The following is an 18,317-nucleotide window of genomic DNA, read 5'->3' on the forward strand; positions in this document are numbered from 1 at the left end:
AGTGAACAAAAACAGTGCGTTTCATGATGACTCTTCTGCACGTCTCCGATTGGCCATTGCATTCGCGCAACAGAAACGTTGATTGGTTATCATGAAGCATTGTACGAACGTCTCTGGCTCAGCGCCAGCCAGCGAACACAGATTTGAATTTAGTAGCTGATGCTGAACGATCTAATCACAACAGTGTGATTATATAAAATATATAAAAAATATTATTCTGCTGTTTTTTTTTTTTGGTCGTTTGGAAGCTGCATTTAAAATCAACTTGGCTCAGAAATCTTTGAATGGGCATGACGCCTCTGCCTTCGATGCCTGTGAAACGTTTCTCCCTCAAACAGCACGCTAACGTTACTCTACACTACAGGCTACACACCACAATATAAACAACATATCTGCATGTTCTCACATCACGTCGTTCTTGTAAAATAATAATAAGTAAATAAATATCAAAATCACTTCGCTGAGAATGAAACACCACTTACCAGCTTTCGCGGTAATGAAAATAATATCCTCTGACAATTAAAAAATGCGCGTGCAGCGTGACGAATCGTCCCGGTCGGATGAGGAGGTCGTCGTCAGGTCAAAAGTCATGTTGGTCATCTTATTGACGGCTAAATTATTATTAAAAATTTTACTAATATTTAGATTGGGCATGAGCAGGCATTCACAAAAGGAAACGTTATGACAAAAAAAAAAATTAGAGGAAATTTTGCTTTGACAAAAGGGCACTTTGGGCATCAAAGGGCAAAGGGGCAGGTGCTCAAGCACCCAACGCCCCCCCCCCCCCCCCCCCCTCTGCACGTGCCTGGCTGGGTAACACAAAAACTACCTAAATAGTGAAAACATAACCCCAAAAAATGACCCAAAAAGCTCAACCCAGCATTAGGGTTGAAAAAATAACCCAGGATTTTTTTATAGTGTAATAATAATGCTTTGACTTTCTTACTTAGATCATGTACAGAACTACATGGATGCTCTTAAATCCATGGTACTGCAAAAACATGAGTCAGTGGCACAAGCTGTAGTAAAAGACATCCGTCTGGAAGACACATGGGTGTATTTAAGACACAGGAACCCTCCACGAGTGAAGGACAGGACTATCCAGCCTCAAGCCTCTCTAGACAACCATGAAGGAGAAGAATCAGAGCATAAAGTTTCTGTTGAGTCTCTTTTGAAAACCACCAGCAGGGTTGTGACGCTGCTTGGCCAGGCTGGATCTGGTAAGACCCTGCTGGTTCACTGCCTCGGTCGTGACTGGGCTGAAGGTTCCTTCCCATCTATTCACCTGCTGTTCCTGCTGGAGTTCAGGCAGCTCAATCTTATCTCCCGTGATTTGTCCTTGAAAGAACTACTCTTTCTCTTCTATCCTGCTTGTGATGATGATAAGGAACAAAGAGATGCAGTGTTTGAATTCATCCTCTCCAACCCTGAGAAAGTCTGCTTCATATTTGACGGGTATGATGAGTTTTGTGCGAAGCTTACACATCCTGAAAAGCTGGAGAGCATCAATGACCCTAACAAACCTCTTCCAATGAAAGATCTCATCTCAGGACTGTGCAGTCGTAAATTCCTTTCAGATTGCACTGTGTTGGTCACCTGTAGACCACGAGATGTGACTGACATGTTTGGAAGCCCTGGCTTCGTAACTTGTGAGCTTCAAGGGTTTGACCGATTGGGTGTGAGGGAATATGCTGAGCAGTACTTCCATAAAAAAGGAGATGAACTCAAAAAGAAAGCTGTAAACTTGTTGATGAACAACCGACACCTCTTGTCAATGTCTCATGTACCTGGACTCTGTCATATTTGCTGTGTATGTATGGAACATCTGTTCTCCAGTGATGGAACTGATCTACAGCTACCAACATCCTTAACCCAAATCTACATGCAGATCCTCTTGGCATTCCTCAAACGCATTAATGGAGGTGTGGTGTCTGGTACAGCTCTGCTACAGAGATACAGATCTAAAATTGTTGAGATGAGTCAGTTGGCCCTCAAAGGACTTGAGGAAAGCACTATAGTGTTCATGGACACAGATGTGTCTCCAGAGCTGCACGATTTTGGTGTTAAAAGCGGGATACTGTCTCGTGTGAAACTGACTCGTGAGGATGGATCTTCAGGATATGGTTTCACGTTCATGCACCTTACAATGCAGGAGTTTCTTGCTGCTCTCCACCTTATGACTAGTCAGAACATCACAGAGAGTCAACTTAAGAAGAAGCTTAACTTGAAAACCCGCTGGACCACCAAGATTGATCCAAAATCCGTTTTTACAGACTCTCTTCATGTTTACGTATGTGGGCTTGCGGCAGAAGCCTGCAAGTCCAGTTTGGTCCAGCTTAAAGGGACCGACAGCACTACGGCTTGGGTACAAAAGCGGCAAGCTACCGTCCGTAATGTTTTGCTGGGTTTTGCAGGAAGTACCAGTCAAACAGGCCCCAAAATTGTGGAACTGTGTCGATGTGCTCATGAGACTCAAGATGCTAAGTTGGCAAGAGCTATTGGTTCGAGACCACAGTTTGAACTGCGAAATATCAGACTCAATGCAGTTGACTTGGATTCTTTAGCGTTTGTGACAGCGGCTGCTGATCAGAATGTATGTCTGGACATTGGTGGATGTTCAATTGATCCAGATTGTTTGGAAATCCTCCCTAGTTTCAAGAATGTGGATCATCTCATGTAAGTTTCTATAAAATTCTCTTTTATGAACAAAAGCTTTATGTATGTCATTAGATGTGTTGTAAATTGGTGCCCATATGGCAGCTGATATAATGGTATTATATTGGTTCTTAGCTGATGGCAGAATGTTAATTTATCTGTATCGATTCACACTGGCTGATATTGGATTTTTAATTGTGTGTGCTCATTTCTCCTATTTTTACATTTTGATAACATTTGTCGTCCTCTACAGTGTGTGCAAGTCAATTTTTAAAAACACCAATATTTTAACAACACTTTAAAATGTAATCTTTAGCAAATCCCGGAATGCATTTACATTTTTCATACTGCTAAAGAAACTCAAGTATAGGTCTCTGCAGGAAAGTAATGGGAGTTACGAGATCAAGGTGTTTTTACACCATGATACCTGATTAGTTGACGTAATAGTGACGTTAGGTTTAGGGGTGGGGTTGGGTAAGGGGGATCATTTAGATTGCATGATTCAGAAACACCCAGCAGTTTCAAAACACCCACATGGGGATAAACGCCCACTTTTGCTCTGCAGAGACCTAAGTCTCAAGAAACTTGCGTTTAAAAGCGATACTGTTTAATTTTACATTTATTTAGACAAAATAAAAATAGAATTTAATATCAACCTTTTTTCATAACATCAAAATATTTATCATCTTATAGGTTTCTGGTCATGTTAATGTACTCAACTTGTTAAATATATTATTCATTCAAGTTTCCGTAGCCGGAAATATGATGACAAGTTTGCAGAGGCTTTGTGTGGTATCCTGTGTAAACTCCAGGCTTTGCAGAAATTAGAGTAAGTATTTCTTCCAGCAAAGTATCTGTTGTGTCCTTTATGCGGTTTGTCACAGTATTGCCTTGCAGTGTGTTTTGCAATGGTTTATGTTTATCTCTGATTTACAGTTTTATTAGTGGTGGTCTCACTGATGTTGGAGTCATTAAACTTGCCAGGGCTTTGAAGGATTGTCCAAACATCACTCATCTAAAGTAATTAGCCTGACATAATTGCTTTAAATATTCAAATACGTTCCTGTTCCTGATTTTTTAAATCAAACATTTGGACACAGTTTTTTTCCAAAAAGGTTACAGTAGGTGATCTGTTATGTGTGTCTGGCTGTGTCAATCAGTGTGTTCTGTCTATCTGACAGTGTAAGTGATAACTCTTTGAAAGATGATGGTATAACAGAGATTGCGGAAACACTATGCGGACTGCCCAACATTGTTTCTGTCTTGTAAGTAATATGTTTTAAATTGTAAAAACCTGGCTATTGTCTGTTAACTGCTTTGACTTTCTTTTGTTTATTTAGATATTTGCTACTTAAAAAAACGATTAGTATATAGTAAGTCTGGTGCATTCTTCTTACACTTTTATTTAGGATGGGGAAGAGCAGCATCTCCATTGATGGAATCCTCACACTCATTGAGAGAATGTCTGCCTGCAACTCTTTTCAGAAAGTCCATGTTGAGTATGTTGATTTGTTGGCTGATCAAAGACACTTTAATGAAAATGGAAAATGAGAAACATATAGATACATGATTCTTAAGCGATTTTATGTTTTACATTTTGTAAACAAGTCGTCACCCATAAATATGTGCTTGAAATCATAATGTTTATATACCATGAAGTTAAAAGTATATTAAAGGTGCCATAGAATGAAAAATCACTTTTTTAAGGTGTTTGAACACAGTTTGTGTGGCTGCAGTGTGTGAAAACAACCAGCCTATAATGGTAAAAATCCACCCACTCATTGTTTTTTAATCCCAATAAATCATAAACAGTCTCTCCACCAGTGTTGAGTACTCGAGACTCGGACTCGGTCTTGGACTCGGTCTCGAGACCGTATTTTAATGGTCTCGGTCTTGTCATGGACTCGTGTGCATTTTGACTCGGTATTGACTCGGACTCGAACATATTAGGAATCGGACTTATGCCCGAGTCCACTCGAGTCCCAATCAAAATATTTCATGTGACATGAGACGTTAGGCCAGCGACACACTGGATGCATGGCGCAAGCGTCTCAACTGCGTGGCGTGTCTGTTTTTAATTCGGCTCCCATGTTAACAGGTTAGAGCTTGCAGACTGCCTGCGTGAGAAGCGCATCCCAGGCGCAGCTCGAGCCGCGCGGAAAATGCGTGCTTGCTAGAAATAGAACCGACGCCTATTTTCACGCGAACACGCGCGTGTTGGAAGCGTTTCCAGGCAAAATAAACTAGGAAAATATGTTTATATGTCACTTGTGTCATTATGTACACAAATACATATTAATTCATGACATTTTGATATTTGAAAGTCTATAGGTTGGCATAAATTCAGATATAAATGTAATTTAAAAAAATAAATAAAAAATAAACGATTTTCAAATATTGCACCTGTCAAACATACTCTATTTTGCAAGAGCCTGGTTTTTCGGCGGCCTCTCTCTATGTCATCTATAGCAGAAGCAGCGCGCCAGCGCTGCATCAGACACGCTTCTGGTGTGTAAAGACACAGAAAACACGAAGCAGACACCACGCTTCTAGCATGCAGCAGAGACGCCACGCAGCCAGTGTGTCACCGGCCTAAATTACCCTCCTGCCATCCGCCTGTAGTGATCCCGCTTTCCAGAAAGCCACATTGCTACATTATTTCTCTCAACTGTGTTATTTTTACAAAGTAGGACAAAATGGTCACAGAAAAAAACTAATATTGTTTAATTAAGTTATATAATGAATACAGACACAGACTGACTGTCTCAACACTAAACATCTCCCCCCAAAAAATTTTCTGACAGAAGGCATTGAACTTATATGGCATTTCATCCAGCTTTCTTCCCCTGGCACATACACACTTTTGCATGAAATTTTCCTGGACAGTCAGTCGGCTCTTGTGTGTATGCCCTCCGTAACTAAAAAAACTTCGACTAGTGTGTATTTTACCCTGCATTAAAACCCACCATCCAGTGAAATTAGCATTAGATTATCCGTTGCTGTTACAGAAAGTGATGAAATGGTAACTTTTGTCAGTCACCGCTTCCTCTGCACCAATAGAGAGAGTTTTTAGTCTTTGTGGATTGATCATGAGACCACACCATGCTTGGTTGGGTAGCAGGATGGTCTCCTCACTTAATTTTTTGAAAAGTAATTATGCCCATCTTTAATCTTCACAACATCTAAAGTGCACATAATCCAAGACATTTTCAGGATATTAGTCATTAGCTAAGCTTCAGGGTTAAAAGTTATGTGAAAGCTGTTACAGTTGAACATGAACAGGTATAGTGGTACAGTAATGTTACTTGTACTAGAAGTGTTATGTGGAATTACAATATAGAGTCGTACAGTAATGTTATGTGTACTAGAAAGGTTATATGGATGTGTATAGTGGTACAACGATGTTATGTGAAAATGGGCACTTAATATTGACAAGTAACAATTCATAATTTGGTAACACTTTAGAATAAGGTTCCATTAGTTAATGTTAGTTAATGTATTAATTAACATGAACAAACAATGAATAATACATTTATTACTTTATTTATTAATCTTCGTTAATGTTAGTTAATGAAATTACAGTTATTCATTGTTAGTTCATGGTAATTCACAGTGCATTAACTAATGTTAACAAGCACAACTTTTGATTTAAATAATGCATTAGTAAATGTTGAAATTAACATGAACTAAGACTTATAAATGCTGTAGAAGGATTGTTCTTGCTTAGTTCATGTTAACGAAAGTAGTTAACTAACATTAACTAATGGAACCTTATTCTAAAGTGTTACCCATAATTCTAGTAAAATTACCTTTACACCACATACTATGTGGCCCTTTTACCCTTTATTGTTTCCATCATACATTTTACATACTCTTGAAGATTTCTTTAGGTCTTGTCAAAGACCCAATCTCTCTGGTCTCGGTCTTGACTCGGACTCGACCCTTTCTGAACTCGGTCTTGACTCGGACTCGACCCTTTCTGAACTCGGTCTTGACTCGGACTCGACCCTCTCTGAACTCGGTCTTGACTCGGACTCGACCCTTTCTGAACTCGGTCTTGACTCGGACTCGACCATCTCTGGACTCGATCTGGACTCGGACTCGAATGAGCCGGTCTCGACTACAACACTGCTCTCCACACTAGCAGTTCCAGATTTCTCACTACTATTATGACATACTTTGGGAAAATCCCGCCCATTTGTGATGCTCTCTGCCCTATTACCATCTACACAGCCCTGAGTGAGAAGCAGCGGTCCGCTATTACTGTTTTCTTGCTCTAGCTGCTGGACATACAATGTCAGCACTAAAGAGCCATTTAGTGTTGGGGTGCACCAACAAACATAGGAGTCTCCATAGACTGCTGAGGACACGGTGGTTAAATTTAATTTTCGAGGGTAGTGTCCCAGGAAAAAAAACTGAAAAGCCCTATACATTTGTGCTAACATTTTACTCTGGACTACCTCACAAATGAGGGTCAGTTCAGCGCTGGAGCTGTGCAAAGATTGCTTCTGAAAGAGGGATCCATACCAATGCTTTGTGTGCAAACGTCCAGACTCCAGACAAAGTAAGCATCACACGTTTTCCGAAAGAGCTTCTTGGCTCTCTGTAAAGCTAATGTTGCTACCATTGTCTCTGCCTGTTTTCATTAATGCTGCCTTCACGTGCTAACAGAATGATCGTAAATAGAAATGAGGTAGTTAAAAATTGTATTTGGAAGCAATGTAAGGTCAGTAACACAGTCACCACTAGTTAAAGTGTAACACCAGTCTGGCTGCGACCATGAGCTCTTGAAGCTCTGCACACTTTAAAAGTGACAAACACAAAAAACAGCATGTTTTGGCTCATACCTTAAAAGTGCAATGTCAACAAGCTATAAAAAAAATTATCTGTTGGGTATAATGACAGAAATCTTAACATACACACTCTGGGAACATCAGAGAACAATTTAAAATATTGTATTGATGCATTCTATGGCACATTTAAATTCTCCACATTTTGACATGTATTTATTGTAGTCCGAGTTGTATTTTCTTGTGTAGTTTTTTTTTTTTTTTTTTTTTAAGATGTGGACATGTCACATGACCTGCCCATTTAGGTCCATTTTCATGGGATGTTCACTGTTGTTTCATTCTATACAGAGCCAATAAAGACATCAGCCTTTTCTTCTCACAAAGCTCTGATAAAGTCTGGTGAGTTCTGACTGATGTGTTAAAGCTCTATTAGCTTGGTTATTCTCAAAGGGTGGGTAAAACCCCAGAACTCCAAATCATGTATTTTATATTTCACATTTCCTGTATGCACATCCATTGTGGTTTCTTTTTATGTGCAATGTGCAGTTGGCCAGGTATTGATGTTAGATGATAGGAAATGTGCATGGGCTTTTTAAATTTGGTGGCAAGTTTATAGTTTTAACCTGATTAAGTACAGTCTAAAATGACTACACAGTTTTGTGTCACACAAATCAATAAACAAAATACAATAATACATTTGAATATAATGAAGCAACAACATATTATTTCTCAATTCTCTGCCTTAGTGAAAACACAGATTTGAATAACACTGAAGAGCCAAAGAATGTAACGTAAGTATGGAATTCTTTAATATGTTGTTATTTCTTTCTAGATAAAGCAAAAACAAATTAATCCTTAGTTACAAAGTCCTTAAAGTTAACATGAACTTTAGATTTTATGGATTCATTATAAAATACTGAATTAGACGTGCCTTCATCTATTGTTTGATAAGGTGGTGTATTGTGTCTATAAAGTCCAAGTGTTCACCACTGGGCAATAATTCAGGAAAATTATCGGACAGAGTCTGAGATTTGGTGGATAAAGGTATTAGGGTTGGCAGATGTTATGCAATTACAGGCAAGTCATTGCTTATATTCACGACGGCAAACAAAAAAACAAAAAAACAAAAAACAAATGTGATGCAAAACACCAGTAAAGAGCAAACCTGAAAATGTATTTATCAAAATGTTATTTAAATCAGGAATAAGTGTGAAAGACCATTCACAGACATTATTTCAAACACATTGTATAACCATGTTATGCTACAGCAGTAGCTTTTTTTTTAAATAATGAAATACGAAATTGACTGCCATGTCAGCACCATTGTTTTGGTGGGTAGTATTTTTCAAACCAAACATACTGAACGGACAGGAATGACCTGTTTAATTGTTTCTTTATAGGTTAAAGCAGTGTAACATCAGTGTTTCCAATGTCGTCAGCCTGTGTAATAAACTCGGGAGCTTTTCCTACGTAACCCATGTAGAGTAAGTATTAAAATGCATTATAAATGTCACCTTCTACATTCCCAAAGTCAACAAACTTACAGCAGATTTAGTTGAAATCCCCACAATTCTTTATGTAAGTAGGGTGCGAATAAAACATGTTTTTCTCATTTCTCAGTTTGTCCAAAAACTCTCTGGGTAACAAGGGCCTGAAGAAGATTCTGGAGCTTTTGCCTAAACTAGGAATGATTCAGGAGCTCAAGTAGGCCAATGTTTTCTCTGCAATATGATTTGGTCTTGACAGTTAGCCAGTGACACTCTTTTTTGCATGTGCTAAATAACTTCTCCATATACTTGTAATTCATTTCTGTTCTCAAAAGAGTGTATATGTTTTTCTGAAAACGCACACAGTGTCAGTGAAAATGGTGTTGATATGGATGGGATGGTGATGCTTGCTGCTGCCCTTTGTAACCAGAAGAACCTGAGGAAAGTGGATGCAAGGTAACTACCTTATCAAAATTAGCATGTAGGTATTGACCATTTTACTGCCTGTCTGAAAATGCTGTGCTTTTTCTCATCAGTGAAAACGGAAAGGAAAAGTTGCTTCTTTGGTTAGACACCAGCCGAAGGTACCAAAACAGTTGAATACATTTCTGCTTACTATAAAGTAGTGAATATGTAAATGTTAGTTTTGAATATCAATGCGCTTTTTGAATTCAGGCATAGTTCAAGACAGCTGACCTCAAATGTAACTGGGATACATTTGCATAAAAAACTCAGGTACATGCATCTCTCAATTGGATTCTACACATTGGTTTAGCTGCAATCATTTTAATAATTTATTATTCAAATTTATTTGTATAGTGCTTTTCACGATACATATCACACATTGCAAAGCGGTTTTATAGAAAATGTATGTTTCTACATTACAGTTAAATGTAATGTTTGTCTTTCCAGTTTAACCCACAGTGATATCAAACCTGTCTACATGACCAAGCTGTGTAAGCAACTAGTAAAATGTGAAAACCTACTGGACATTGAGTGAGTAGCTCATATATTTAGGTTAGACAAAAGACTTACCAGATTCTACATGTATCCGCTGTATTGAGCTAGTCCTCATTGTTTATTTGTGTTACAGGTTCTCCCATCTAAAATTATCAAATGAGTCTGTTGAGAAGTTGATGTTGATTCTTCCTGAAATGTCTTCTCTTCAACTACTGAAGTAAGTGGACATAACAGTCTGCTTCCTGCAGCACAGTTGCGATTTATCTCTATGATAAATGACCCGATATGACTATTATTCATGATGACCATGTTTTTTTTTTCAGCATAAGTCATGTTGACCTGTCTACAAATGGGGCTTTGTCACTGATAAGATCTCTTGCTGACTGCCAGCGTGTCACAGCTGTAGAACTGAGGTATCTTACTTCAGTTCAAGTCCGATGTTAAACTAGGGTTAACGTTCTTAAATATACTTTTAAAATCACAAGTCTTGATTTATTTTTATTTTTAACATGATTCTCAGGCACCAGGCGGAAGCATTCATCAAATTTGTTCCTGATAAAGCAGAGGCAGCAATTTGCAAGTTAGTAATGTCATCTTACCACCATTTGTGGGCATGGGCTTTCCCTTGCTCTGGTTGATGTGTGCACTTTATGACATTATACAGGGCCATACAAAAAAAAAACTTTACAAAACCTACACAAGCCCCAAGGGAGTGTATTCGGCACAGAAATATGTCCAACTGATTTTTTAAAACTTTGGCCATGTTTTACACTCTTTAACTCTTTAATAGTGTAAATATGTCAGAATGCATGGAATCATGCTAACAAAACTTGGCATTTTAGCGGCATTAGGTGAATTTCTTCTTGTAATTTTCTTAATCATCTATGCATACAACATTCAAGTTTGTGATTGGTTACAGTGACCAACGTCATTATTAATAGTTTTCTGTAATTGAAATAAATCTGAAATAAAATAAAATAAAATATAAATATTAGATGAAAAACTTAAGAAACCCAAATGATAATTAATTAATTAAATACTGTAACAGTATATTAGTAAATAATGCTAAAATGTCATTGTCTTTGATGCAATATATCTTGAACTGAATTCCATAATGCTATATCACTGTAATAGATTATTCCTCAGTTAATTTTGTGGCCCTTGCATTTTTGGAAACTGGAGGTTTTGACTCTCTCTGTGATGTAAACAGGCTCACAGAGTATAAACTGTGCAAAAGCAATGTTGAGAAGCTCTCAAGGATACTGGAAAACTGTCCTCGCCTATCTGAATTAGAGTAAGTGTTCCTCTGTTCTTTTACCTCCATCTTCACATCTTAATAGAAGCTGGTGTATTTTACTGTCCTGTAATCACAAACTGTTCATTTTTATTTCTTTCTCCTCTGCAGTTTGTCTTATAACTTTCTCCGCGATGAAGGGGTGAAATGTTTTGTTGACTATTTGCCTAAACTAAAGATCTCCAGCTCAGTGAGGTAAGAGTTCAGTGACAGATGTAGAGTTTAATTTAACTTGTAATTGAAATTATGGATTCATTTATCTTGTAAAGTTTACTTATTGTGCTCCTTCGCAGCCTCACCGGCAACCAAATAACTCAAGTCGGGGCACTGCATTTGGTCAACTCAATGAACACCTGTGAGAAAGTTGTTTCTGTTGAAGTCAGGTAAAGACTAACACACTATCAATTCCATTTCTTTTCTTTTCTTTTTTTTATTGACATGAACAATGATTGGCTTGTGTATTTTATGAGTGTTTCTCATCTTTAGTCTTGGAGTGGAAGATCAGTCTCTGATTAAGTTTGTGCAAGAACATGTCAATGGCAAAACTCTTAGGTAATTTCCAAGAACTTATGTGTGGTAAAAACACAATCAAAGAGTCACGTGAATTGTATGATTTATTCACTCAAGTCAAAAGTGAAAGTAGTTTGATGTTTAGCTTCCTCTTACTATTGTCATACTCTTAACTACAGGCTAAGAGAATGCAGTTTTGAGGTAATACACTTGAAGAAGCTTGTGGAAATAGTGAACCGATGCCCTAGACTACTTACATTAGAGTGAGTATTTAAACACAGTTGGGTTACTATGTGTGTGTTTTGCACATTTTTACTAATGCAACTCAGTATTGTTTATTTGTCCTCTCAGAAAAGTGATATGCTTTATAGATTATTTCTGTTATTAATCCCCTTATTCCATGAATTGAGTACTATCAGTGTTTTCAGGAATGTGCAAACTGTACATATCTGTTAAATTAATAAACCTGTATTGTTCCTCTTCCCTTTAGATTGTCTTCAAATTCACTGCAGAGTCAAGGCCTCTGCTCTCTACTGGACAGCCTGGTTGAGCTCTCCACAATCCAAACTGTGAAGTAAGATTTTACAAAGATTGTTGATTGTTAAGGATTGATCTCACAGACTATTTCACTATTTCAACAATACTCATTTTAAAATGGCATATTTGGCACATTTTTCATGCTTTTTTCTGTTCCTCTTAGATTAAGTAAAAATGGTCTGAGTTCTGAGCAGATTGAGTATTTTGTTAAACAGTTAAGTAGCTGTCATCAACACAGAGACATAAGGTAAGAAATGAACAAAACATCTTTTTATTTAAAAATGTTTCTTCAACTTCTGGAATTGTAATACTTTTTATCATGCATTTCTTAATAGATTTTAGGGTTTCTACCCTTGTCTCAGACCCATTCTATCAATGTAAAAATATGAAGTTCCACTGTAAAAATATTATAAATTTTTGCAACAAAAATATAACTAATAAAATGACAGCCTACACAAAGAGTGTAATAAACAAGTTTAGTATTTATGTGAATTTACGTACATCAGTTTTACACAAATTATGGCCACCCTTATGTATCATTTTCATCATGACGAACATTATTGCCCCGTTAAAGATTTTCAAAGGTTAGTGCACTTGTTTAGTAAAGAAACAGCTGTGTCTGAGACAACAGTGATATTAAAGGAGGGGTGAAATGCTCGTTTTCACTCAATATCCTGTTAATCTTGAGTACCTATAGAGTAGTACTGCATCCTTCATAACTCCAAAAAGTCTTTAGTTTTATTATATTTATAAGAGAAAGATAGTCTGTACCGATTTTTCCCGGAAAAACACGAGCGCCTAGAGGCGTGACGTGTGGGCGGAGCTAAAGAATCACGAGCGCCAGTAGGCTTTTGAGTTGAGAGCATCTAGAAGCTGTGGCACAGATCCAGAGGCTGAAATTTAACAAGAGCAGCATCAGCAAAGGCGTCTCTATGTGGTATGTACTGAAACTGTATATATTTGCTTAGCGGTTTTGGAAAATGACTAAGTTCCACTTTATGTCGTCATTTTTTTTTTTTTAAGCTGTACATGTGGAAAGTGCAGTTTGATGACAACATCGCATGTTGTTTACTTGATGTGCTTACGCGCTGATAGCTAAGTTAACAACACAGAGATATTTGAAGCAGTTTTACTCACCGCATGTGGTTCCAACACACGATCGTGACCCTTTTTAGTTGGGATTGCATTATCCTTAAGAAATAAACGATGTGCAATCCGAAATGCAGGGAACAAACAAAAACACTTGCACAACTCCGTTGATGCTCTGTAAAAATAAACTCCATCCACTGGTCCCTTAATGCTGTTTCTCTTTTGGTAATCTGTGCAGGGTTGTCTTGCCCTGGCAACCAAAAACACACTTCTTTTGTGACTTTTCGCGATGCACTCAGCCTCTCAGTGCTCTGCTATACGGGAGCGTGCGCTCTTCCGGGAGAAGTGCCCTCGGGACCCATATAAGGAAATTCCGCTCCATCTAACGTCACACAGAGCCATACTCGAAAAAAACTTTCCGAAACTTGTGACAAACCGGAAGAGGTTTTTTTGGAACAAAAATACTCCCTCAAACGTACAACTTAATTTTTGAAACTTTGTCCATGTTTAGCATGGGAATCCAACTCTTTAACAGTGTAAAAAACTCCGTATGCATGAAATAGCATTTCACCCCCCCTTTAAATATGAAACATATGGAATAGAAAGCAAAAATCATGTATAGTCCAGTTGAGCTTTATTGTCATTCCTCTACATTTGGGGGCATAGAGTGGAACGAAATGTTGTGTCTCACAGGACCACAGTGCTACATAAATACAGACATACTACAATGAAGTTAAACAGCCTAAACCTATACACAACTAACCTACTGACAGATTTTGACTATAAATATACTATATATAAATTGTTGCCTATACATACACAGTTCCTGTACCAGACAGTGATGCAGTTGCTCAGCACGCTCTTAATGGTTCCCCTGTAGAATGTGGTGAGGATGGTTGGAGGGAGACTTGCTCTTTTAAACTGGCGGAGAAAGTGTAGGCGATGTTGTGCCTTCTTGGAGAGTGAAATGGTTTTGGTGGTCCAGGTGAGATCCTCTGTAATGTGCACCCCCTAGGAATTTAGTGCTGCTGACTCTCCAGTCGAGCTGTCAATGTTCAATGTGGGCTGGTCAATGGATTTTCTCCTTAAGTCCATCACAATCTACTTTGTCTTCCCCACATTGAGGGACAGGTTGTTAGTGCCACACCATTCAGCCAGCTGTGCCACTTTCTCTTTGTAGTGCATTTTATCATTGTTGCTGATGAGACCTACAACCGTTGTGTCATCAGCGTACTTGATGTGGTTGAAGCTGAATTTGGCAGTGCATTCCTGGGTCAGCAGTGTGAAGAGTAGCGGGCTGAGCACACAGCCTTGTGGGGCACCTGTGCTCAGTGTGGTAGTGCTTGAGGTGTTGCAGCCGACACAGACTAACTGAGGTCTCCCAATTAAAAAGTCCAGGATCCAATTACAGAGGGAATTGTTAAGGCCCAGCAAGTTTAGTGCAACGTCTGGTAAATTAGGTAAATAGTGTAATTGAATGTAACTGTGTTTATTTAAAGGAGTGATATGATGCAATTCAATTTCTTCTTTCTCTTTGGAGTGTTAAAAGTGCTTGGCACATGAAGAACATCTGCAAAGATTAAATTCTTAAATCCGAAGAGTTTTTCTTAAATCAAAGTTTAAATCAAAGACTCTGCCACGCCCCCTAAAATGGCTCATTCAAACACACCTCCACTATGTCACTATGTGGAAAAATTTGCGTAATGCCACCAGAAAAAAGGTTGTGATTTCAGTAACCGCAGTCAGTGTTGAAGCAGCCATGTCAGGAAGATTCTGTGCATATCTAGGCGAAAGCAAAAGCACTTTTTGGCCTTCCCGAAAGTAGATGCATTTAGGAATCACAACAGAACAGAAATGCATTTTATGGATGACCGTTTCATGAACCTAGGAGAGGAGGTAATTCTGACTAATGTTGCAATGACAATTCAATTCAAGTTTATTTGTATAGCGCTTTTTACGATACAAATCATTGCAAAGCAACTTTACAGAAAATTAAGTTTCTGCAATATTTAGAAGTAGCTTATAAGTGGTGACTGTCAGTTTATGTGCATATGATAGGTATTTTCAGAAAAATTAATACAAGAAATAGTCAGCCAGACGATGAACACTATTATTAGCAATTATTATGTGACTGCATAGAAAGTAGCAATATTTGTTAGTTCTGTATGTTGTTTCAGGATGAGCATCATCTGAGGTACTCTGAGGGGTCAGTATCATCTCTTCTCAGGTGTTCTGGATCCAGAGTGGAGCTTGTGTAAATCCTAGTTACCACGGGTGTAAATAGAAACAAATAGAGGGAGAAACAAATAGAGACATAATTAGCGTAGCTGCTGTTCCAACAAAGTAAAATTAATTAGTTTAACCCAAGCTAAAGAATAAGAATGTGCATTTGATCAGATACAACTGCAGTCACAAATTATGAGATGAATTATCCAAATGCTTGGCGAAAGAGATGGGTTTTTAATCTAGATTTAAAGAGAGAGGGTGTGTCTGAACCCTGAACATTATCAGGAAGGCTATTCCAGAGTTTGGGAGTCAAATGCGAAAAAAGCTCTAACTTCTTTAGTGGACCTTACTATCCTAGGAACTCCCAAAAGTCCAGCGTTTTGTGACCTTAGGGAGCATGATGGATTGTAGTGTGGTAGAAGGCTAGTTAGGTACGCAGGAGCTAAACCATTTAGGGCCTTATAGGTAATTAATAATCATTTGTAACTGATATGTGATTTAATAGGTAGCCAGTGCGGAGACTGTAAAATTGGGGTAATATGATCATATTTTCTTGACCTGGCAAGGACTCTAGCCGCGGCATTTTGGACTACCTTTAGCTTGTTTATTGAAGATGCTGGACAACAACCTAGAAGTGCATTACAATAGTCCAGTCTAGAGGTCATGAATGCATGAACTTGAAAGTTCATGAAAACAGAAAATAAACATCATCACTAGACCTTTGTTCAATCTTACTTTTCCGGTTAATATACACGGCCAACTTTGCTTGTCCTAAAATAAAATTTTAGAAAAAAAAAAAACGTTTTTCTGAAAATATTTAAAACCCAAAATAATAGTTTTTAATTAAACCTACAAAACAATTATTTTAGCTTCACAAATAAATGCTCTAATCTAAAACTATAAATAGTTTATCTTTGGAGACAGAAATGTCACCATGCAGAACCCTCCATTGTATATCACCTACCCTCTTCGACAATGGTGGCTTTTATAAAGTTCTCCATTCGGGTGTTACATCATTTTTTAAACTGAAAACAGAATACCTTAGTATATCGATTCTACTAATAAAAGACTTCTTGTTAAAGAACAAAACACGGACTCTATACGTTTTTTTACCTTCAGATGACAATAAATCTAAAACCAAAGATTCACATCATTTTAAAAGAAAACTTAGGCCTATATCTCATAAAAAATGGGTTGCACAAATAAACAGGCAAAGGAATCCTCAATATCAGGAACATTAAACCCTGCAAAGTCAATATATGGTCTTCTTCAACTGTAATACATAGTCTTAATTTGGTTAAAAACTGTGAGAGCGAGCAAATAGATCTTATACCCAAAAGCTTGGAGGTTGCCTCCACATGCCCACAGTGAAGCCCAATTAGACAATAAATGTTCCAAGGTTAAAACCCTGGATTCCCGAGGAGAGATACTGAATCCTGGTAGGATATAGCATGCTGTAATGTCCAAGCTGGCCTCAAGTATCAATGGCTCCAGTAATAACCACTGGAGAGAAAAAAAGTTCTCTGTCTGATGGACAAAAAAAAAAAAAACTCCACACTTTGAAAAGATTCTGATAAAAAATAGGCAGTTCTGATAAATCCAACTGAGTAGGATCTATTAAAAAGAGTGGTTTATCCAGAAAACCTCCAAGTGTACACAGAATCGTGCCGCTAACAGAATGTCAACTACAATTTGTTGAACCATCCAAAAATGTTTGTAAAAACTGTAAATGGAAAGCAGCAACACTAATTTTTAAATAAATTAAACCTTGTCCACCTTCTTCTTTGGGGAGGTATAAATTACTCTGTGGAACCCAATGTAGTTTATCCCAAAAGAAATTCATAAGTATGGCTTGAACTTCAGATAAAAACTGTGAAGACGGGTCTACACATGCCAATCTATGCCAAAACAAGGAAGCAATTAGATTGTTGACAATAAGAGTCCCTCTGTAGGACATATTTGGTAGCAACCATTTCCATTTATCCAAGTGCCCTTTGACTTTTTCCAACACCTCCTAATATTTTTGTAAAACACTATCATCTCCCAAATACCTTCCTAAATACCCCAGCCAGTCTATTAGCCAAAACCTCGGAAAGCAGTTTGTAGTCACTGTAAAGAAGTGAGACAGGGTGCCAGTTCTTAATATCAGTAAGGTCCCCTTTTTTGGAATAAGGGTGATAACTGCCCTCTGGCAACTCAGTGGCAGCCTGCCCTCTAACAAGCTGGCCCTGAGTGCCTCAAGCAGATCCTCTCCCAGCTCCAACCAAAAAGCCTTATTGAAGTCAATTGGGAGGCCATCCACTCCTGGTGCCCTCCCAGACTCCGTGCTTTGAAGGGCCTTGAAAAGCTCTCCCAGGGTCAAGACTCCTGAAAGCTCCACATTAGCCTCCTCAGAGACTTTAGGTAAGTTGTCAAGGAAGACACTTTCCATACAATGCCCTGAATCAAGCTTGCTTCTATACAGATTTTGATAAAAAAAAGAGCTGCTCTCCTCCGAATATCAGTATAGGATCAGACAACAAAAAACATTTTCAGAATGCAGTGCATAAATAAAATGCAGAGGTCCCTGCATTTTATATCACAGTAGATCTGCTTACTCTGCTTTCTTCTTAGAGCAGGCTTCCATATGTCGAACTTCACCAGTAGATTGAGTCAATTTCTTAGATTCAAGTATCTCTTTTTCCAAAAGTTCTAAGAGCCAACTACTTAGTCAATTATTTAGCATCTTAGTGTAAAATGGCAATATGTGATCTGAAAAACTTACTGGCA

The 18,317-nt window shown here is 38.1% G+C and overlaps 1 protein-coding gene across 1 annotated transcript in view; it reads left to right on the forward strand.

Moving 5' to 3' along the window:
• The window catches only part of nlrc5 (NLR family, CARD domain containing 5), a 30,831-nt gene that overhangs the window by 4,466 nt on the left and 8,048 nt on the right, over positions 1 to 18,317 (forward strand). Inside the window, exons 4-26 of the mRNA XM_052582973.1 lie at positions 951 to 2,676; positions 3,401 to 3,484; positions 3,592 to 3,675; positions 3,837 to 3,920; positions 4,065 to 4,154; positions 7,794 to 7,844; positions 8,192 to 8,236; positions 8,846 to 8,929; positions 9,066 to 9,149; positions 9,299 to 9,388; positions 9,469 to 9,516; positions 9,608 to 9,667; positions 9,845 to 9,928; positions 10,026 to 10,109; positions 10,216 to 10,305; positions 10,413 to 10,472; positions 11,103 to 11,186; positions 11,298 to 11,381; positions 11,480 to 11,569; positions 11,673 to 11,738; positions 11,876 to 11,959; positions 12,187 to 12,270; positions 12,397 to 12,480. Of these exons, the coding sequence (XP_052438933.1) occupies positions 951 to 2,676; positions 3,401 to 3,484; positions 3,592 to 3,675; positions 3,837 to 3,920; positions 4,065 to 4,154; positions 7,794 to 7,844; positions 8,192 to 8,236; positions 8,846 to 8,929; positions 9,066 to 9,149; positions 9,299 to 9,388; positions 9,469 to 9,516; positions 9,608 to 9,667; positions 9,845 to 9,928; positions 10,026 to 10,109; positions 10,216 to 10,305; positions 10,413 to 10,472; positions 11,103 to 11,186; positions 11,298 to 11,381; positions 11,480 to 11,569; positions 11,673 to 11,738; positions 11,876 to 11,959; positions 12,187 to 12,270; positions 12,397 to 12,480 (3,424 nt within the window). The remainder of the gene's footprint in view (positions 1 to 950; positions 2,677 to 3,400; positions 3,485 to 3,591; positions 3,676 to 3,836; positions 3,921 to 4,064; positions 4,155 to 7,793; positions 7,845 to 8,191; positions 8,237 to 8,845; positions 8,930 to 9,065; positions 9,150 to 9,298; positions 9,389 to 9,468; positions 9,517 to 9,607; positions 9,668 to 9,844; positions 9,929 to 10,025; positions 10,110 to 10,215; positions 10,306 to 10,412; positions 10,473 to 11,102; positions 11,187 to 11,297; positions 11,382 to 11,479; positions 11,570 to 11,672; positions 11,739 to 11,875; positions 11,960 to 12,186; positions 12,271 to 12,396; positions 12,481 to 18,317) is intronic.

Source organism: Carassius gibelio, chromosome B18, assembly GCF_023724105.1.
Source record: "Carassius gibelio isolate Cgi1373 ecotype wild population from Czech Republic chromosome B18, carGib1.2-hapl.c, whole genome shotgun sequence".
Lineage (NCBI taxonomy): Eukaryota > Metazoa > Chordata > Actinopteri > Cypriniformes > Cyprinidae > Carassius > Carassius gibelio.